General features: G+C 43.6%; 1 protein-coding gene and 1 long non-coding RNA gene across 2 annotated transcripts; one reads left to right on the forward strand and one right to left on the reverse strand.

Moving 5' to 3' along the window:
* Positions 1 to 614: 614 nt before the first annotated feature.
* On the forward strand, positions 615 to 7,411 carry LOC136434638 (uncharacterized). Its single transcript, XM_066427565.1, has 4 exons — positions 615 to 732; positions 895 to 1,040; positions 5,651 to 5,735; positions 6,547 to 7,411. Exons 1-4 carry the CDS (start codon positions 615 to 617, stop codon positions 6,606 to 6,608), a joined length of 411 nt encoding a protein of 136 aa, XP_066283662.1. The 3' UTR covers positions 6,609 to 7,411.
* Positions 7,412 to 8,038: 627 nt separating this feature from the next.
* Positions 8,039 to 12,545, reverse strand: LOC136434361 (uncharacterized). The gene is made up of 3 exons (XR_010755736.1): positions 12,521 to 12,545; positions 11,995 to 12,170; positions 8,039 to 9,013 (listed from the first exon to the last, which is right to left on the reverse strand). It is a non-coding gene; the product is annotated as an uncharacterized lncRNA (long non-coding RNA).
* Positions 12,546 to 22,771: the final 10,226 nt, after the last annotated feature.

The raw sequence follows: 22,771 nt of genomic DNA on the forward strand, positions 1-22,771 counted from the left end.
TCCCGGCGGACTGCCGGGTACCAAAGGGGTACCTCCCGGTGCTCGCACGATTATGCTCACTGCGTCTATTTATCCCCGGGTCCCGCGTTGAATTTCAGTCCGAGTTAAATTGATTCGGGGTCCCGACCGGGCCCAAAGATAGTCCGGCAGCCACAGGGTGTCCCACGGGGCCACGTAGGGGTCATGCCCGAATGTGCACGGAAATAGCCCGTTAACTACCCGGCAGGGCCCCTTTTTCCAGTTGGAACCTAAGCATAAGTCAGACTGTAGCCGTACCTATTGGCCACGCGGGTACACTCATAGGATGTCACAAATTTCACGGAGAGGCAAAACGATACGTGTATGACTGGGTCGTATCCGTACATAACGTTGCTAGGTTACGCACACGTTCGAGAACACCAACACGATTGTGCGACGTCATACGGGGCATGCATTCCTAATGCGTTCTAGTATGGATATTTAAAGTTTCCTTTGCCTTTGGACAGATTTAGAGACAAGGACAATGTGGTAATTCTCTTGTAAAAGGTATGAAATCTAAATTGAATGATGATGTGAAATAATATCTTAGCTTAAAGTAACTTTCTAACCCTTGACCTTCCCAGAACCAGCCAGCCATGATAACGACCTTTTCTCCTGAGACATCCTCCCCACGACCTTCACCTCCCAGCTGGTCTCCTGCTGCAGGCAGTTCACGGAACTGCAGTGTGAGACCATCCGGGGGAACCTCCATCTGTTTGAGGCGATGAGCGAGGCAGGGTTAGAATAATCTCCAAGCAGATCCACGCCGGGCGCGAAAATCGTAGTATGCTAGCCAGAGAGGGTCCAGTCAGCCATAGAGGGTTCACCTGCCGGGCTGATGAACCCTCTCTGGCTGACTGGACCCTCTCTGGCTAGCATACTACGATTTTCGCGCCCGGCGTGGATCTGCTTGGAGATTAGGGGTAGAACACATCCGCCAGGCGCGAGAATGCTGTACCCAGGAGTATGTGCACCGCTACCAGCTCCGACCAATCAGAAAAGGCCACAGGATATACACGGAGGTATGGGTATCCACACTCACTCTCTCCCATAGCTTATTATCTTCGCCGAGTACTATAGTACTCGGGGTAGATTATGTTTTCGGTTGAGCCAGCTGTTTGGTGGGTCTGTATGTATGTCAAGAGCATAACTCAAGAAACCTTTGATGAATCTTTATGATTTTTGGTAGGTGTGTAGTGGTTGTGCAAAGGAAGGTCAAATTCAAAAATGGTTCACCATGCGTTTTTCAACAGTACTGCAGTGGACTTTTAATTTTCGTACGTTTGTATGTAGGCAAAAAAGTGACGGAAACGCTGATGGATCTTCATGATTTTTTGCAGGTGTGTAGATGTTGTAAAAACGGAGGTCAAGTTCAAAAATGGTTTTCCTGGCATTTTCCGTCGGTACTGCAGCGGGCTTTGTGTGGATGTGTATTTTCTTGTGGACAACATAACTCAAGAAGCTGTTGATGGATCTGTATGATATTTAGTGGATGGGTAGGGTTTACGGAAAGGAAGGTCAAGTTCGATAATCGGCCTTCTAGCGAGTACCTAAGGTACTGCAGCGGAGCTTCAAAATTTACTGGCATATTTTATGAAAGTGCTATGGTCATGATATTTGTGTGGTAGATAGTTCATGCCACAAGAAGTAAGTTCTGTAAGTTTGGGCCCCCTAGCGGCTTGTTCAGAACTGCAGTGGGTGTTTTTGTTTTGACATTCGGACACGCATTACTTGAGAAGGGGTGAAGAGATTGTCGTGAAGTTTTGTATGTAGAGAGCTCAGATGGTGCTGCTAGCTAGAAGCAAAAATAAACAGATGGGGTACATAAATAAACAAATGGGGCAGTCTCACTACAATTCAAGCAGATGTGTGGGTCCGGTTGGTTTTTAAAGTGTTCAGTTTCGGCATTTTTGTCCAACACACGGGTTGAGACATAACGGAAAGGGAACAAAATAGAAAGCCTTACAAAACACCTAAAAACATGTGAATAACCAGCCTCTGCTCAGAGAGTACACTGCATCAAAACTGCACCACTGCTAGGTATTACCTAGCACCGTATGGAAAAGTAACATGTACTATGTCTTGCAAAATGTGTATGATATGGAATAAAGATTTATTCTATTCATATACATTTAATTATAACTTTCAATTTTTTTGATGACCAGTTATAACATATATCAACACACTACACGTATACTAGTCCTGTACCACCAAATGATTTTTATCCCTATCTAGACTGGACTCATTCCCCCCCCCCCCCCATCATAACTTTCAAACGGTATGGTGTATGTAGTCTCCAACCAGACCCAATGGATTGAAAAGACCGTATGCAACTGGAAGAAGGAGCTTGGGTTGCAAAACGTACTTCCTCTGCCAGTTTGATACGGTCTTTATGCAACCTATAGATCTGCTTGGAGATTATGGTGTATGATCAAGTTTGCAGGGGGTGATAAGCATGTAAATATTAATCACTCTCCACAATAAGCCTTGATTATTTGGCGAAGATAACGTGTTCGTGGAACTCTAGTTCATTTAGTTAGCCGTCGGGGCAGTAGCGTTCAGTGAACGCTCTCCACTGCTGGCGGTCTTCATGGGTATCCACATACGAAAAATAATCCTTAGTTATTAGTTTTTCCGTCTACAATGATCATCACGTAAGGAAGGATCATTGGATATACGTTTGGATACGGATCCGCCACAAGGCGGGCTAAGCAGCAACGAAGATGATGATGACACTGACTCAGGTACTTCCTACAATGGAGCTCATTGTCATCAAATACTGTATAGGAGCATCCTCAGTGGATAGCTTTAAAGAATGGTAATGCACTCAGATGTGCAAAGACTAGGTGTAAAAGACCGACTAGGTGTAAAAGACCGTTCAGTATGATATAAACAGCTGCTGCCGCACCACCTGCCGGCAAAGCTGGTGTGTTACACCGAAGGGTGATAATACCGGATATATATAAATTAGGCCACAGCAAGTAAATTTTATGGATGACATCCTCTGCAGACTCCAAAATTAATGAGATAGGGCGGAAAAAAAACAAGGCGGGCCAAAAAAAACAAGATTCGTATATTTTCAAATTTTGAGATCATAACTCTTGTTAAACAAGAACTGAGGCGACGAAATATGATATCATGACCAACAGGTCTTTTATTCCTGTATTCAACCAATGAGGTTTCATATATAATATAAAACCTCCTTGATTTAATGTAAATATGTCCTTGTAGATATAGACTAACTACAACAAATGCAGAAAAGAGCTTGTTGTACCATTATCTGAAGCAACTACACTGGGAACTCATATGCGGTGAAACACCTTGTGTGTACAGCTCAATTAGCTAGCCCCCCCCCCCCCCATTATTTATATAATGTCCTTGCTAGAACAAATGCAGAAAACAGCTTGTTATTATACCATCATGGGCAGGAACTACACTGGGTATTCATATGCAATGAAACACATTAGACTGTCAACATTTACGACATACTTGCCAATTTTTGGCATGTTGACCACCGTCAGAGGGCAATGAAATTTCTTGTTTTTTATTTCGAAATCAGGCAAAAATTAATGAGCGCGCTGATGTCATCCATAAAAATTACTTGCTGTGGCCTTAATTTAAAAGTATTTTAGGAGCAGGGAGAAGACCAGAGACATGATGTTCCTTTCACCTTACAGGCGCCTGGGAGGTCCAACTTCACCTCTGACCTGAGGAAAAAGTTGCAGGGGAGCTTCAACGAGCGGCAACAGCAGGCACTGTTGCCATGGGCACAGATCTAGAAGATACTACAGGAGGAGGGAGGGGGGCAGGGGGGCTTGGCTCCTGACAGGACAGCAATAGCTACAATAGGGTTTAAAAGTTTTTATTTTCAAAGTTGGTGTAAATGGCACAGAAGGGGAGGTTCAGTTATAATGGGAGACAACAGCAGGCTTAGATACATCTATCCTGGGTACAGAAGATTCTACAGGAGGAGGGAGGGGGGCAGGGGAGTTTGGATTCAGAGAGAACAGCAATAGCTACACTAGAGGTAAGTACATGCCGGTACTGACTGAGGTGTGGGTAGTTTTTACAAGCAACAACAGCAGGCACAACTGCCATATATATAGGCACAGAAAATACTTCTGAATCAGCAGTTCAGGCTTAGGGAGGGGGCCATTGATTATCACAGCCTGTGTTTCCCCCTTCCCAGTTCAGGTCTGAGGTTAGTTTGTCACCTTTGCAGCCAGACAGTCGACCCAGCCAGCTGCTTAGTGTGTACCCGCCGGGGTACAGGGGCTGTGAACCCAGGTTACTGGAGGTATAAGGCTGGGTTATTACAAACTCTAACCCCTAATCACACCCACCCAGCTGCTAGTGTGTACCCGCCGGGGTACAGGGGCTGTGAACCCAGGTTACTGGAGGTAAGACTGGGTTATTACAACTCTAACCCCTAATCACACCCACCCAGCTGCTAGTGTGTACCCGCCGGGGTACAGGGGCTGTGAACCCAGGTTACTGGAGGTAAGACTGGGTTATTACAACTCTAACCCCTAATCACACCCACCCAGCTGCTAGTGTGTACCCGCCGGGGTACAGGGGCTGTGAACCCAGGTTACTGGAGGTAAGACTGGGTTATTACAACTCTAACCCCTAATCACACCCACCCAGCTGCTAGTGTGTACCCGCCGGGGTACAGGGGCTGTGAACCTAGGTTACTGGAGGTGTTATAAGACTGGCCAGGGTTATTACAAACTCTAACCCCTAAACTGACCCAGCCAACTGCTATTGTGTTTTCTGGGTACAGGGGACCCAGGCATTCTTGTGGAAAGCAATCTAATTTCTTCCCAAGTTTTAACAAACATAGCTAGTACATTTTAATAACATTTGCATAAGTTTCATGTGAGTTAGTGTCATTGACAATTTTGTTCAACCGGTTCTCCCAGTTAAAAATTGCTAGCATTGTATTCGTTTTGCCAGTTCATTTTAGTGACGCTGAAGAAGAGTGATGGATGTCACTGAAAGAACAGTGATGGATGTCACTCGAAACGTCCGTCATTGAATTTTATCCAGTTGTAGAGTTTGAATAATGTCGTTATACATTGTTTACCTAGATGTCTAACCTTCATAAACGTATAGCTAGTACTAGGGGTGGGTACCGGTACCGTGTACCGGTACAAAACCGGTATTTCTTAATGGACCGGTCCAAAAAAACCAGTTCGTAAAAAATCAGTGGACCGGCGTATGGACCGATTAGTAAATTCATAGTACCAGGCTACCAGCAGGCGACCACATAACTGGTCTTAGAAAATACAACAGCAGATTTAACGAGTCGTTTTCGAAGATGTTAGCTGTGAATCATATCTAGAAACACTTAAAGGATAAGTAAACAGACGGCGAGGAGAGTATAGTTATAATTTTGACACAAAGTGCAAACCTAAGAAATTATATCGTTCCAGACATGACTTTTGGAAACTTTTACGTGTGTCTCGCGCTCCAAAATATGATGTACTGCGACACTACTATAATCAGGTACAGGTACAGGTCCGGACCTGGACCTGACCCTCTGGACCTGGACCTGGACCTGAATTTTATGTACCGGTACCCACCCCTAGCTAGTACACAATCATGTGTATTGTGTTTCTACTATCTACAGGTGGTACAGGACCTGAGACAGACCATGTGTGGACTTCAGGGGGACAGGGATGAGTTGGAGGTGGTGCCTATGCAGCAGCTCCTGGGTAAGGGCTGATTCTACACTGCAGAATTCCTACTCAGTCAGTCAGTCTGTCACTCACTCACTCACTCACTCACTCACTCACTCACTCACTCACTCACTCACTCACTCACTCACTCACTCAGTTAAGCTGCATGTTTTATCTAGTTTAGTTGATATGCTGCAGTATATCTCCTTCAACATAATCAGGATGGATTTCAATCAGATCGGTGTTGAAAGACATGTTCAACAAGGCTGCAAACAGATAGCCTTGCAAATGTAGGTAAAGGTAGTCCCATAGCTTTTTTTGAGGCCATAGGGGCAGACTCTGTCTAGGAAACGGTAGAGCCCAATTTACTTCAATGTTTGGACCACCAGACATAATCACAAGCGGTCAAAAACAGCTATAAGCAAGCCCTGCCCTATTCTGGTCCTTGTACGTGTCACTTTCAAAGTTCAACAACCTCGTAAAGTGACAGTGAGCATAGCTAGTGTAGACGATTCCGCTAAGGTCCTTTATATTTCATTTCTCAAAAACTAGGCAGGATGATCCCTCTCCTTCCACCACTTCCCCAACCAAAGTCAGGTACTCATTTTTACACCTGGTTGGTTGGAATCAGGGAAAGTTGTGTATCAATAAAGACTAGAGTGTCTTTCCCATTCCCAGGAATGGCCTCCGGATCTCGTTTACTGGCCTAGCCATTCGACGCCGCTTGCAATTGAATGTAACTTCAAACAATCTTTTCTAGCACCTAAATTCTAATACTGTGAACTTAAAAGATACTAGCAGTGCATTAATTTTGCTCTGTAATAAAGTTAGGGTTCTACTTTTCCAGGTGACGGGAGATTCCAACACTTTCTGAAGACAGCTAATGAGGCAGTCTACACAGGAGCCTAGCAACGGTCGTCAGGTGGGAGAAACAACTTCTACAGACCAGCAACATGCAGGGGGACTGAGGGCTAAGAATGGTACTGTGAATCTGAAAACTTTCGCGATGGTTTTATTTTTGCGATGACTCCACCACAAATTCATGACACCAAGAATATGCATTGAATTTTCCAATTTACATCTACAGTGATCTACTGTACAGTTGTAACTACTGTTACTTCAGAGTTGCTTCAACTGCAATTTTAAAAACTAAGAAAACCTTCTGCCACAAAATAAAAACAACACAAAAGTAAGTGAATTTACAGTTACTGTATCTTATTCACAGAAAAGGCTTGTATGAGAAACTAGTTACTGTACAGTAGTACAACAATGGTGCTGTGAAGTTGTTGCCCATCTAAAATTCACAGGTGCCAAAATGAGAAGGATGAAGAATTTTAACAAAAGCTTTGACCAGCAAAATGTGTATATTTGTTTACCATGTAACCTTGCTGTTTAAGATGATAACTGACATAAAGTAGTATTTTTATATGTTTAACTTTTTAGGAACTGTACTGTTTTAAATTTCCTGTCAGTGGTAGGATTCAATTTTTAAGTGTTTTTTCAACTGTGAAGTTTTATGTGCCATTGTATGATTAAATAGTGCCAGTGTTGTATCTGATGTAAATTTGTACTTAGCATACATTACTTTTAAGATCGATTTTGGTCCTGAACCAGTCTCAAATTGTATGTGATCCTAATGATTAAGTGTTACTGACTAAACTTTGCTTCCTACCCTATTAAAGCATTTTTCATTACTTTTTAAAGAAAGTCTTTCTCCCATTATTGGTATAAGGATCTCACTCTGAAACCAAGTGATTTCTAAAATCAAATTCATTTTGTACTATTTTGGTCTAACCCATATACACATGTATAAGTTTCAGGCCGAGAAGCGTATGTGTACCTATGTAGGGCTATCATACCGCGGTACCAAACAAAATGTTACTAGCTATTTTAAATCTCAAAGTGTAACATATCACAAAGTGTGATAGTTGTCCGACTCAACTTTCTGATGATTTTATTGAGAATATACTCTTAAAAAAAACATTTGAAATTGCTTAAGCATACCTTTATTCTAGTTTAGTACCAAGGATGTTTAGTGCATAGTCATGGTACAAACTTCAGGGGGTATGTACAGGGTGGTTGATATTGAAAAAACTATAACCTTTTTGCATTTTCATATTCAGATAGACTGTCCCCATATTTCTAGGTGCGTATTTTAGCAAAAACTGCACTTTTGCGAAATAGTACCCCCCCCCCCCACACACACACACTTATAGGCAGCCGCCTGTAACCAGCCAGCCCCTGGAGGGGAGGGGCCATTACAGTCCCGGACAGCTGGAGTTTGGGTTAAACAGACTAAGCCTAGCGCTGTCTTGCACAACCTTGTACATGATTAGTCAAACACAAGGAAATATTTATTGACACAGTGTGACAACAAAAGTACGACGACTTTTGAAAGGTCTACTACATCTGTCATGCAAACAGTCAAGTGGATACAAGTGAATTAAACTATACATAAAAAGTATATATGAATAATAAAAACATGTGTCATGCATCCATATTTCAGGCCACACTAATTCAATTTCTTGGTTAACAGAATTTAAAAAAAAATGCTAGATTGGAAAATTAACATGAAAACAGAATCTCGGAGGAAAGTTTGTACTTTGGTGCATACAGTTTCAGGGAGTGAACAGGGTCAGATGCAAGTTTTCACCCCAGCCTTCTGTTTTCATGATGTCCTCTTGCTACAAAATTTTAAATCCGTTAACCAAGAAATCAAATTGGTGTGGCCTCAGAAAGCTAGGGAAGCCCTCTACTCACACATAAATGTCAATATGCGCTATATAACAATGGCATGACTCAAAATGGTGGTACAGAGTAAAGCAAAAACATCACAGGAGTCTCTAACACAGGAATTACTTTCTACAATGTCAATTAGAAAACTTGCCGACTTATTGTTCCACTCTGAACTTGAATGAAGGAGAGAAGATGAGGTGTTGTGAAGCCCCTGTCACACAGCAGACAAATTCTCAATGACCTGCAGTGGCCCCTTCTCTCCGAAAGGAGGAGGAAACCCCGCCTCACGTTTCGCTACAAACTAGTTAATACCCATATCTGATTCAATATAAACACTGACAGTCTGCTGAAACCAGCTCAGGGGCGCACCCGGGGAAGTCACTATCTCAAATTTCAAACACCTGACTTAACGCTAGGACAGATACATACAAATATCCACATTTTCCCTGTACCATTCCCCAGTGAAATGCCCTGCCTGGCATTGTTGTGACGGTTCCCACCGTTCCCACCTTACTGACAGGTCTTACTGCTGTCAGGTTCCTACAGACTTTAAAGTAGGGCATCACGTTGTCTCCCACCTGGAAAAAACACAGACATTATCAGATGCAATAAAGATAAATGAACACTACACTACGAATTAGAGTTGTTAATTTCGATCAAATGTGGCCAAGAAATATTAAGATTTCAATCTTCTGGCCTACATTCCAGTCAGTTCTACTGGGTACGCCAAAAATAATTACTCAAGCAACTGGATAAGATTTTGAAACAGTCAGACGTTTCAGACAGTATCCACTGTCTTTCGTGAGTGACTAACGATAGGACTGAGAACACCAGGTTTTATACCAAAACTCTGAATAGATATGTTAATGAGGTTAAGACAATTTAGGATGTCTTGAAGTAGTCTCTTAAAAGATTACTGGGTGTTTTTTTAATTCTTGTTATTACTTGTTTGTACCAAGGAGGTATATAACCTCCTTGTTTGTACTTCACTAAGTGAAGACTTTTTTTACAATAAACAATGTGTGCAAATAAATAATCAACACAAAAAGCATCTAGCTAACCAAGCCACCAACTTGTCTGGAGCAACCGCCTGGCTTTAGCAACCATATTCCCTCAGCCCCTTGAGTGGTGGTTGGACCAGGTTTGACTGTACCTCACAAACTGCAACCATCTACAGACATACAGGTTTGAGTGGTTGCTGGGAACCAGGCTGGGTCACTGTACCTCACAAACTGCAACCATCTACAGACATACAGGTTTGAGTTGTTGCTGGGACCAGGCTGGGTCACTGTACCTCACAAACTGCAACCATCTACAGACATACAGGTTTGAGTGGTTGCTGGGACCAGGCTGGGTCACTGTACCTCACAAACTGCATCCATCTACAGACATACAGGTTTGAGTGGTTGCTGGGACCAGGCTGGGTCACTGTACCTCACAAACTGCAACCATCTACAGACATACAGGTTTGAGTGGTTGCTGGGACCAGGCTGGGTCACTGTACCTCACAAACTGCAACCATCTACAGACATACAGGTTTGAGTGGTTGCTGGGACCAGGCTGGGTCACTGTACCTCACAAACTGCAACCATCTACAGACATACAGGTTTGAGTGGTTGCTGGGACCAGGCTGGGTCACTGTACCTCACAAACTGCATCCATCTACAGACATACAGGTTTGAGTGGTTGCTGGGACCAGGCTGGGTCACTGTACCTCACAAGCTGCAACCATCTACAGACATACTGGTCTGAGTGGTTGCTGGGACCAGGCTGGGTCACTGTACCTCACAAACTGCAACCATCTACAGACATACTGGTCTGAGTGGTTGCTGGGAACCAGGCTGGGTCACTGTACCTCACAAACTGCAACCATCTACAGACATACTGGTTTGAGTGGTTGCTGGGACCAGGCTGGGTCACTGTACCTCACAAACTGCAACCATCTACAGACATACTGGTCTGAGTGGTTGCTGGGAACCAGGCTGGGTCACTGTACCTCACAAACTGCAACCATCTACAGACATACAGGTCTGAGTGGTTGCTGGGAACCAGGCTGGGTCACTGTACCTCACAAACTGCAACCATCTACAGACATACTGGTTTGAGTGGTTGCTGGGAACCAGGCTGGGTCACTGTACCTCACAAACTGCAACCATCTACAGACATACAGGTTTGAGTGGTTGCTGGGAACCAGGCTGGGTCACTGTACCTCACAAACTGCAGCCATCTACAGACATACAGGTTTGAGTGGTTGCTGGGACCAGGCTGGGTCACTGTACCTCACAAACTGCAACTATCTACAGACATACAGGTCTGAGTGGTTGCTGGGACCAGGCTGGGTCACTGTACCTCACAAACTGCAACCATCTACAGACATACAGGTTTGAGTGGTTGCTGGGACCAGGCTGGGTCACTGTACCTCACAAACTGCAACCATCTACAGACATACTGGTTTGAGTGGTTGCTGGGACCAGGCTGGGTCACTGTACCTCACAAACTGCAACCATCTACAGACATACAGGTTTGAGTGGTTTTGCTGGGAACCAGGCTGGGTCACTGTACCTCACAAACTGCAACCATCTACAGACATACAGGTTTGAGTGGTTGCTGGGACCAGGCTGGGTCACTGTACCTCACAAACTGCATCCATCTACAGACATACAGGTTTGAGTGGTTGCTGGGACCAGGCTGGGTCACTGTACCTCACAAACTGCAACCATCTACAGCCATACAGGTTTGAGTGGTTGCTGGGACCAGGCTGGGTCACTGTACCTCACAAGCTGCAACCATCTACAGACATACAGGTCTGAGTGGTTGCTGGGACCAGGCTGGGTCACTGTACCTCACAAACTGCAACCATCTACAGATATACAGGTTTGAGTGGTTGCTGGGACCAGGCTGGGTCACTGTACCTCACAAACTGCAACCATCTACAGACATACAGGTTTGAGTGGTTGCTGGGACCAGGCTGGGTCACTGTACCTCACAAACTGCAACCATCCACAGACATATACAGGTTTGAGTGGTTGCTGGGAACCAGGCTGGGTCACTTTACCTCACAAACTGCAACCATCTACAGACATACTGGTTTGAGTGGTTGCTGGGACCAGGCTGGGTCACTGTACCTCACAAACTGCAACCATCCACAGACATATACAGGTTTGAGTGGTTGCTGGGAACCAGGCTGGGTCACTTTACCTCACAAACTGCAACCATCTACAGACATACTGGTTTGAGTGGTTGCTGGGACCAGGCTGGGTCACTGTACCTCACAAACTGCAACCATCTACAGACATACAGGTGGCTAGAGCAAAGGTAACATCATATCAATGCCCTGCTATCCCTCTGGAAAAGTGGTTGTTGGCTAAGGTTGATTGGTAGGAAATGGACAATAACAGAAAAGTAGAGAACACAAATAGGTAAGAAAGAGAGCACAAGCACACTAGCCTAAAAATACTTGCAATATATGTGAATGATTACATGTAAGTTGTCTAATCCTGTGTTTTCACTAGTTCTTCCTCTTGTCATGTTATGAATTATGAGACCATAATTTGTTTACCATTAGAGCAGTGTGTCTTTTTGTAGCTGGTTGGTTGGTTGGTTGGTTGATTGGTTGGTTGGTTGGCAGAGGTTGGTAGACTAGAGTTGTTTCAGCCAGGTAGGAACTCAAGTTCCAGCTTAGGTTGCTCTTCAATTCAGCTAACTGCAGCTGTCATCTCAGGTTTCTGGGGTCTACTGGTGTGAACACATTGAAGGGATTGTTTTAACTCTTTGTTTTAAATCTAGGTGGTAACACTTGGCACAGAAAGCTCAAGTAAACATATGTTGTATTCCCAGTACAAGACACATAATATATATATATACATATACAGAAAGAGGGGGGGAGACAGATGGAGAGACAGAGAGAAATTACCTGCAATTAAAAAAGATTATGCAGTTGGCACATGTTTAATAGTTCTAAAAGATCCATTAAACAGTTGTGAGCTATCGTCTCTAGTCTTCAGTAGGTGACGCTTTTTCAAAATCTCGACAGCACAACATCACCAACATGGACAATAACATCTAATACCAAAAGGTAAACAAACCTGTCCGCCATTTTCTATTGCCTCCGGAGCTCCTTCCGTAACCTTCTACGCGCAGCTGGCGTTTATTCTCTGGAGGGAGCGCTGACTTTCAACACGGGACACGGGCATGAGTCTTTCTTACGTCGTTGAGCCCAATGCTGACGACCCACATCCACAAACCTTGAACTTCTGTATCTGTATCTATATAGCCGGTATAACCGCCATTAGGCGTAACACACCAGCTTGAAGTTGGCCTCAATCCCTTGACGTGGCGGTGGTTGGGGCACCAAGGAGAATCACCCTTCCGCGGCTCCATAGCTTCAGGTGGGCTCAGTCTCCTCCATACTTTTATTATTATCTTCTATTAAGTTCGCAGCCTCAAAAGTGAGTGATCAGAAAGACCTAGATCCGCCATTGTTGTTTATCTCCATGGTTACGTCATTTTTTTACCATCTCAGCTGATCATGACGAAGTCTCGCGCCGGCGCAGTAGGTTCTTCATTAGGTACAGCAGTAGGGTCTCCAAGACTCCGACAGGTGGGTACGCGTACGACTCGAGTTGATTGTGGGAACATAACGTTAAAAGCAGGGCTCGAAGTCCTTTGTTCTGGCTAGTGAAAATCCGGTAAGACCAATCATATTTCCATTGTGCTGGGTGTTACAATCTAATCTTGCTTCAGAATGACATTTTGTTTCCCGAACAAAATAGATTTCAAGCTAATTAATGGCTTCTGTATCTGTACCTATATAGCCGGTATTATACCGCCATTCGGCGTAACACACCAGCTCGGCTTACCTTTGTCTGCCGGCCACCGCCCGTACCTATCGGCTTGTTCAACAAAAAGCAATGATTCGGAGTGACACAAGAGTGAATTGACACAATCATGTCACTTTTCTTCCGAGAGCAGAAAGGAACGACACAACAATGGCTGAAAAGACCCGCCAATTACTTTGCTAGTTCAGAGTTGCCGATTTGTGTTTTTGATGCCAACGTTATTTTTAAGGCCATCTTAAAAGCATCATTCGACCCGATCACCCCCTCCCTTTTGTAATAGCAAACTCTCGTCGTGATTATGGCATATTTTGTTGGTTTAAGACTGAACGGAGAGGGCAAAAGCGTCCATCAAGTTAACTGCGTCACGTTTTTTTGTCTCGCAGGTCGCACCAGCGCGTATTCTAAATCAAGCGTCAATTGGCCAGATCACCCCTCCCTTTTGTGATAGCAAATTCTCGTCGTGATTATGGCATATTTTGTTGGTTTTAAGACTGTAAATGGAAGCATCGACCAAGTCAACTGCGTCACGTTCTGTTTTCAAGTTTGTCTGGCAAGTCGTACCAGCGTGTATTTCAAATTTCCCGCGTTTTATGCAAATATCGCTAGGTGGCGCTTCACGCCTGCACTGCTTTTTTTGTACTACCAAGTTGAAAATCTGACAATAAACCGCACGGATAAGTCGGAACCGAAGCGTTAACTGTTTGTTTGTTTGCTTGCAATTCAACAGTACAATATACTATTCATGCACAATATGATATGTCATGTTTTGATAAAAATGAAATGTGGAAAGTGGGTACTGTAGGTGTTGACCGAACAAAGGTCAACTTGGCCAATCACCAAAATCTTTAAGGGTTTCTTACTTGGTCAAAGATTCAAGCATCATCCATCCATCCATCCATCCATCCATCCATCCATCCATCCATCCATCCATCCATCCATCCATCCATCCATCCATCCATCCATCCATCCATCCACTCATTCTTCTTCTTCTTCTTTATTCCTCCCTTAGGAGAGCATAGCACATTTAAAATATAACAGTATTGATACATATTTAGAAGACAAAGAAATATTTACAAATCTCACGGTATATGCCATCCGTCACATCTATATGTCTAAGCCTGTGGCGCTCGTTGTTCTACTGTAGTGTTCGATTTCACTTAAGTCTCTACTCCCCTCACCGGGAATAATTTTTCAACCGCTTATAAGTTGTCATCAGACATAATCACATGGTCATCAGCCCTATCCGCATAGCTTCATCAACCTTCAGTTAAATATAACGGTGTTGATACATCTATAAAAGACAAAACATTTTTACACATCTCACGGCCTGTGACGTCTGCCACATCGATATGTCAAAGCTTGTGTTACTTGTTGTTCTTCTGTAGTGCTCGATTCACTTCTGTCTCTCCCCCCTTTATCGGGTATAATTTTTCAACGGCTTTTAAGTTGTCGTCACACATAACCACATGGTCATCAGCCCTATTTCCTTTCACAGTTTCCACATTGTGACCCTTACATACATTCTCTGGTGTCCTTTCCTGACTCTAATTACCAGGTATAGTTAAAGTCTCTGTTCGTCTCAGTTCCTGGGTTTTACGATATCAATGTCTGTAAGTTCTTTGTTCTTTGCGCGTGTGTTGCAGGCTGTTGCTATCATTTCCATCATTTTCATCTCGTGTGCACTCATTCATTCATTCATCCATCCATCCATCCATTCAATCATTCTCTCCTTCCTTCCTTAGACAAGATGGCCGCCATGAATGCCGCCGCAGCATTCATCTTACAGGAATTTCAAGTAAGTTGGCCTTGCTTTCCAACCTTATATTTGGTACCCACATCAATTAAAACTTGTTTGATGACAATGAACTTTATTGCATATCCATGCCCAACATGGGCTAAATGCATTAGGTAACATAAAGTAGAAGAAAGGGAACATTGTGTTATATTCCATCTAAATCTACAGAGTCTCTTCTCTCTTCTTGAAACATTTGTACCAAAATTCACATAGTATTTCAATCATATCTTAGTTTTTAGATGACAGGATACAAACATGTTAACATCTTTAAAATGTCAGATGGAAAATCTACGGTACCTGGATCAAGGCTAAAGCAAGTAAATTTCATGGATGACATCAACTCGCGCATTGATATTTGCATGATTTCTAGAAATTTGGATTTGGATTTTGGATTTTATTGGAATTACAACAGTGCAATACACGTGGCAGCTATTGCTGATGTCGTGACCCACACACATAATGTACCCGATTTTTACACTTGGGCGGAGTGGGGAAAATCGTGTTAAGTACCTTTTTTCCCAAAGGCACAAGATCGGTGGCAGCAGGGGATTCGAACCCGGAACCCCTTGGTTCTGAGTCGGAAATCCTGCCGTTACGCCACACGACCCCAATGCATAAGCCATATATATATATATATTGAAATATCGTTACCCTCTGTAGATGGTCCAAATGACAATGGCGAAATATGCGATGTGATGTCCTTGACTGACTGTGCAGTGGCCAACTTTGCTATCACACTAGTGTCACTTTGTCATCCCCTTTGTGGGGTCGTGTGACGCAACGGCAGAGCATTCGACTCAGAACCAAGAGGTCCCGGGTTCGAATCCTGTCATGTCACCGATCTTGTACCCTTGGGAAAGGCACTTTACACGACTTTCCTCACTCCACCCAGGTGTGTATGGGTACCTGACTTCGGTTGGGGAAAGTCGTATTGAGGTCACCTGGTGGCGCCGAATGGCAGCCGCCCAGACCCTTGTGACAGTTCCACAAAATGCAAGTGTGGATAAGATATTGTATATGTTGTGTATTGTGTGAAACCTGTAATACCCTGCATCAATTCAGCGCTAGAAAGGCTGCCATTGCGGGTAATTTCTGCCCAATAAAAAACACATTATTGTGCACATTTTGATGTATAATTTTTGGCCTCTTTCAGTCAGGATTGACAATGGTAAAATCCTAATTAATATCATCCCTACAGCTGCAGCTGTGGCTTATTAAAGGCACCCAGAGTATTTTTTTAGGCTTAAAAATTGGAAATATTCTAGTTGCTATAATCTTTATGAAATTGACATTTAATGCCACTGTTTACCACACTTGCCAGAGGATTTCTTATCAAAGGTGCTCACAAGTGGCACAAAAATAAGCTTCATGGTGATCTTTTAGTTTCACGCGCCTAGTGTAAATAGACCGATACCATAGCCCCGCCCACCTGTCAAAACGTAGAAATGCAAAATTAAAACATGAAAATGCAAATATGTGACGGACGTGCAGTCACTCTCTCATTGGTCGAACCGCTAATTGTGATGGACAGTCAGGATCAGTCTATTAGGGCTTGGAGTTCTCACCACACAACGACATCGTATCTTTGCTCCTTTAATATTGATATTAAATTTTTGTCACCTGGATTATTCAAAATTTGGGCATGTGGTTTTTCATGTTTTCTTTGCTCTCGCATTAGATATGTAGACTTTAGAGGATGTCATCCATAAAATTAACTTGCTGTGGCCTTAGCTTACAACAAGTAAAGGAGGTTCAGGACTTAGTACTTATGCTAGGGTCACATTTCCTAGCCGGGGCCCGGTGTATGTCAATAGATTCGCCCAAGCTATGCTCTTTTGGGTATTTTGGGTACGTTTTCTGTTTTTGTTGTCTTTTGTATCATATATAACTTTTCGTTCCCAAAGACTGCCCGGCCGGGCCCCGGATTGGAAATGTGACCCTAGCATTAGTGGTGCAATAGGTTAAACAACCCTGCTGCTTTGCCATCTGGATCAAATACTCATCCTCATTCAAGGTAGCATCATATTGTTGATGCATAAGCCATATATATATATATATATGTACATGTACCAATTACTTGGCTCACTGTAGCTACCACCCCCTGGCACCAACGATGTTCTCTTAGTCTATTGAGTGGTTATTGAGACCACAAAATGGTGCTTGTAATCATAGATCCGTAGAGAAACACATTTTATGTCAAGTTGCCAATTCTCGACTACCAAAGAAATGAGCTGTTTGAGGAGGCCACCATTTTCCATCCTAATTTCTCCATGTTTTCGTACGAAAAGAAAACTACTCTCCTCTCAACATCAAAAAACCCACATGTAACAGAAAAAGTGGGATCATTCGTCTTTCACTGTCTTGGAAAAAGAAGCCGAACCCAATAAGTTAGAACTGAGTGTTAGTAGCTAAGACTAGAGTAGTCATATGTTACATTGTTCATCATTTTCTGTCCGTCCACACCGTGTTACATGTACATGTACTTGCAATTAGCCTACGGGCAGGAATTTACAATAAAGTTTCATTAAAGGATCACTTGAACACACCAGATCTCGATGCAGATACTCTATTTTCTGTTGGTCAGTCAGCCGATTGATCGATTGATCCAACAGTCCTGGTTGCACAGCAACCTTTCCGATTAACATGCTGGATTAAGGAGGCTCAATCACGTTTGGGACCGCATTCTTAAGAAATAGCATTGTCTTTGCTCGATAGTTGTGTATGTATTACATTTCTGTACATTCTTCGGGACCGCATTGTGATATCATTCCCTGTGACTGTATATAATTTATGTAGATACTTTGCATTTGGAAACGCATCTACATGTATAAGCAGCGACAACTGTAGTGCATTGCAATGTAAGCCTGTCAGATGGTCACCGAAACACTGGTTGAATAAATCTGTTGGTTAATATGTACAAAAAATAATCTTTTTATTCCGTGAGTTACCAACCTGATGAAACTATTCACGGAGTCAGTCAGTCACTCAGCCAGCCAGCCAGCCAGCGAGCAAGTGAGTGAGTGAGTGAGTGAGTGAGTCGGTCGGTCGGCCGGCCGGCCAGTGAATCAGTCGGCCAGTCAGCCAGCCAGCCAGCGAGCAAGTGAGTGAGTGAGTGAGTGAGTCGGTCGGTCGGTCGGCCGGCCGGCCAGTGAATCAGTCGGCCAGTCAGTCAGTGAGAGAGTCGGTGAGTCAGTCAGTGAGTGAGTCAGTCAGTCAGTTGTCAGTCAGTCCTCAGTCGGTCAGTCAGTCCTTCGTTCGTTTGTCAGCCAGTTAGTCAGTCAGTCAGAGTCAGTCAGCAGTCTGTCGTAAGTCAGTTGTTTGTCAGTCGAGAGTCAGTCAGTCGTGAGTCAGTCAGTCAGTTCTCAGTCAGTCGTCAGTCGTTCGTTCATCAGTCAGTCGTCAGTCAGTTAGCCAGTCGAGCAGTCAGTCGATCAGTCAGTCAGTTAGTCAGTCGGCCAGTCAGCCAGCCAGTCTACCAGTCAGTCGGTTGTCAGTCAGCCAGTCAGTCAGCCAGCCAGTCAGTCAGTCAGTAGGTCAGTCAGTCGATCGATCAATCAGTATTGGTTGCACAGCAAACTTTTCGCACAAGCCTTAATATGTAGCCAACCATCTCCAATCATAAACTTCTTTAAAACACTTCCCTCCAATCTCACAATAGTAAGCTCCTCTTGTCTGGAGTTACAACCATCTCTAGTCGCCGGCTGTTTTTTCCCTGCTTAAGTCTGTTGGGAGCTTGGTTAGGTTTGACTGAGGATGATTTTGTCTTCTGTCCAAGGAAACTTGGAACATGGTTGCACTGTGTACTGTGCCGCAGAGGTGACTGTCAGTGTGCCAGTGTGTATCCTGCAGTATAAGAAATAAGAACAGTACAGACAAATAAGACCATCAGATTCTGCAGATTCAACGAGCCTCAGAGATTGGATAATTCACCTGAATCAAAGTTGAACTGGAATTTCCAACACAATAAATTGGACTTACCCAAATTTTCGACTGATCAGCTACAGTCAAAGAATGAGCAATCAACTGCTTCTGTAAGGTCACGTTATGCACCGTGTCAGATGTTCTATCTGCATAACATGACGTCACAGAAGCAGTGGATTGCTCATTCCTTGACAAAGACTGTAGGTGTTTGGAATTACAGTTCAACTTTAATTCAAATTGGAGAATTACTGTATATGTGCTGTAGTGTATGATTAACACTCAATAGATATTCCCTAGCAGGTGTTACTATGATAATTATTATTATAGTATATTATAACAGGTTTACAAGAACACACAAACACACACACATACACACACACATAAACACACACAAACACACACACATACACATACCCCCCCCCCCCCCCACACACACACATTAACACATACACACACACATAAACACACACAAACACACACACACAAACACACATACCCCCCCCCCCCCCACACACACACACACACATAAACACACACACACATACACACTCACTCTCGCACTTAGTACAGGTCTAAGCTTAATAAGTGTACATTAGTACAGCAGTACATTTTTTGTCTATGGTACGGGTGTATGATATGATACTAGTAACAGGTGTGGCATATCCTACAGAATAAGATACAATGTGGAACTAGTAATTATAGTGTTACTACAGTCAAACCTGGATTCAGTAATTCAGGTTACTGAGGACAGGGTGGGCTGGTGGGCTTAACTATCTAAAAATGCATGGGACTGTTTTAATGTGGCTCATGACTGCAGGTGGTTGGCTGTGCCAGGTGGTTTCCGAAACAGGTTTGACTGTGCTAGCAATATCTAGGATTTGCGGAAAAGTCTGGGCTGTCTACCTAGCCTGGCTAGCTGGGCTGCCTACCTGGCCTGTCTACCACGTCAGGCTACTCAGATCCCCAAATTCATATCCCCACAAATGGTCAGACACGTATGCAGTTTTTAGTTCTAGCGGAATGCACCCAAACTACACCCAGTGTATGGTAGACAGCCCAGCCTTTTCCGCTAACCCCAATATCTATAATATGCATTTAATCTATAATCTACAAGGAGACCCTATTAGTAACCATATGTACCCGGGATCTGAGGTCTTAAGATTTAGACAGGCTGGCTGATAAGCTTAGCGCATCAATTACTGTAAATGCAGAAATGTTTGTGGTAGTTTTATGTTTTCGGTTTTTGCGGCGACCGTTTTACCTTGAACTTAAAGCCACCGCAAATATTTTTGTGCAATAGAGCTGCCGCGAACACTCCATTTTTCCCTAAGCGCGAAATAAAACCATGAAAACTTAAATCCATAATTACAGTATATAGTAAGCTAATCTCAAATGACAGGGCACAAATTACTGGGCACATGTGCAAGTATTTTCGCACACAAAATCATGTATCATGTGCTTTACCACTGAAGTTATTTGTACTCGTGGACCGGATTCCTTAGCTTCTTGTTGTCTCAGCCCTAAAAGTTCTTTACCAGTGGATGTGGACTGATTTTTACCTTACAAATATCCGTGAGACTTATTGGAATTTACAGTTTTAACCCTTAAGATGCCATGTTGTTTTAGCCAAGTAAAAATCAAAAATGTTTGACCCCTGACCTACCTCATGAAACCTGCAAAAAACCCGGGGGCCCTAACTTGCGGGCTTCGAGCGCTACATGCATGCAAAGCTGTTTTCTTCTGGGGAATGTAACCCTATCCCGATTATAACCAGGCCCAGCACACAAGGCATTTTTCTGTATCCCTGTTTAAACTGGTGATGGCAGCTTAAGGGTTTTAAGCTTTCATGCGAATATCAGCAAGACTTCTTGCCACAATTGTTATGGTGTAGATCATACGTTTGCCATTAAATGATCAATACAGATTTCATGATTTTCAAAATCTTTGTCCCTTATTGGTTTGTTTGCTTATTTCATTTATCCAGGGGTAACATATCGCCTGTGATGGCATTTTTCAATGTGCCCTAGGGGGCAAATCCCCGCATTCAAACTTAGGTTGGCAATAATTTTTGATTTTAACAAATTTTGTTTACAAATATTTGCAGAGAAAAGACGCGGAAAATCTGAGACTGCGAAACGAAAACAACGGTTGGTGTATTTTTTTTCTTTGTTTATTCATTTAACCAGGGGGGTTACATATCGCCTATTAAAGGCAGTTTTCAATGTGCTCTGGGGGGGGGGGGCAATCCCCACATTGTTCAACAAACCTAAATACATAAAATAACAAAAGTAACGCAAACTGGAAGTAAATAATAACTGTTAACTGTAGAATTCTTAAGAGAATAGGCTACGATAACCATACTTACATATGGCACTGGAAAAAAAGTTGGAATTGGTGAAATAGACTGACTGAAATATGGCAGAGGAGTAAGCTGGGAATTCGAATAGGACGAGTGCCTAGACTGCACGAGACTGTCTGGAATAAGCCTTGACATAAGCATTAGTAATCAGGAGTACCTACAAACTGTATATTGTTTTCATTTTCAAGGAAGTATCGTTATCATCATAGCTACAAGTGTTTGCATACTGGCGGTGCCTCCTTTATATAAGCCCTTGAGCCACACACTTTGCATCTGATTAAGACGCACAGATGATATCAACTTTAAGTTATTATAAATGTGTTTTCTGACGGTTGCTGCTGGTGGTAACATTGAATATGATGATATTGTTAATTTTAACATATCATTTATGTTTCAATCTCTGACAGCGCTCCGCGGGATAGTCAATGTGGCCGCAAACCAGGTAAGCATTTCTTCATTCAATCCCACTTCAAACTCTACAGATTCTATTGATTTCATTTACACAGGACAACATTTATTTTCACTTTTTTAGAGAGGGGTCTGCATGCCTTTTCTGTGATGCATGGCAAGCTATTTCAATTCAACGTTAAACGTAGCCAGCCTGCTCTAAGTCGACGTTAAGCAATGTGCTGTTAATCATATGTGGAGCATGATAGTTCAACTTCAAGCATCAGAAATAGCAATAAGACCTTTGTTCTACTTGTTTTAAGGTTTTGAAGTCAGCTGTAGAATTACAGATTGAAGTTCGGAGAGAGGCAAATGTGAATGTAATTACAATTTGCTGATATTCTACTTTTCATGTTGTGTGCCCAAAATTATTTCTGTGCACCACAAAACAACTTGCTAATCTAGTACAGTGGTCACAGGTAGCAGTGTCAGGTGGCCGTTTACACTAAAGTGCACTTGCTGAAACGCTGACTACTATGCAACAATCCGATGATAGATCTTGTTCTCAAAACCCTTCACATGAACATTTTTTTTCTAATTTCCCGTCCAGATACTCACCCTCATGGCTGCATTGGCACATTATCAGCCTGGTCCCGGCAACCCCGGCAACCCCGGAAACCCAGGAAACCCCGCCAACCCCGGCAACCCAGGCAACCCAGGCAACCCCGGCAACCCAGGAAACCCCGGCAACCCCGGCAACCCAGGCAACCCCGGCAACCCAGGCAACCCCGGCAACCCAGGCAACCCCGGCAACCCAGGCAACCCCGGAAACCCTGGCAACCCTGGAAACCCAGGAAACCCCGGCAACCCAGGCAACCCTGGCAACCCAGGCAACCCCGGTAACCCAGGCAACCCAGGTAACCCCGGCAACCCTGGAAACCCAGGCAACCACGGCAACCCAGGTAACCCTGGCAACCCAGGTAACCCCGGTAACCCAGGCAACCCCGGTAACCCAGGCAACCCCGGCAACCCAGGT

Source organism: Branchiostoma lanceolatum, chromosome 5, assembly GCF_035083965.1.
Source record: "Branchiostoma lanceolatum isolate klBraLanc5 chromosome 5, klBraLanc5.hap2, whole genome shotgun sequence".
Taxonomy (NCBI): domain Eukaryota; kingdom Metazoa; phylum Chordata; class Leptocardii; order Amphioxiformes; family Branchiostomatidae; genus Branchiostoma; species Branchiostoma lanceolatum.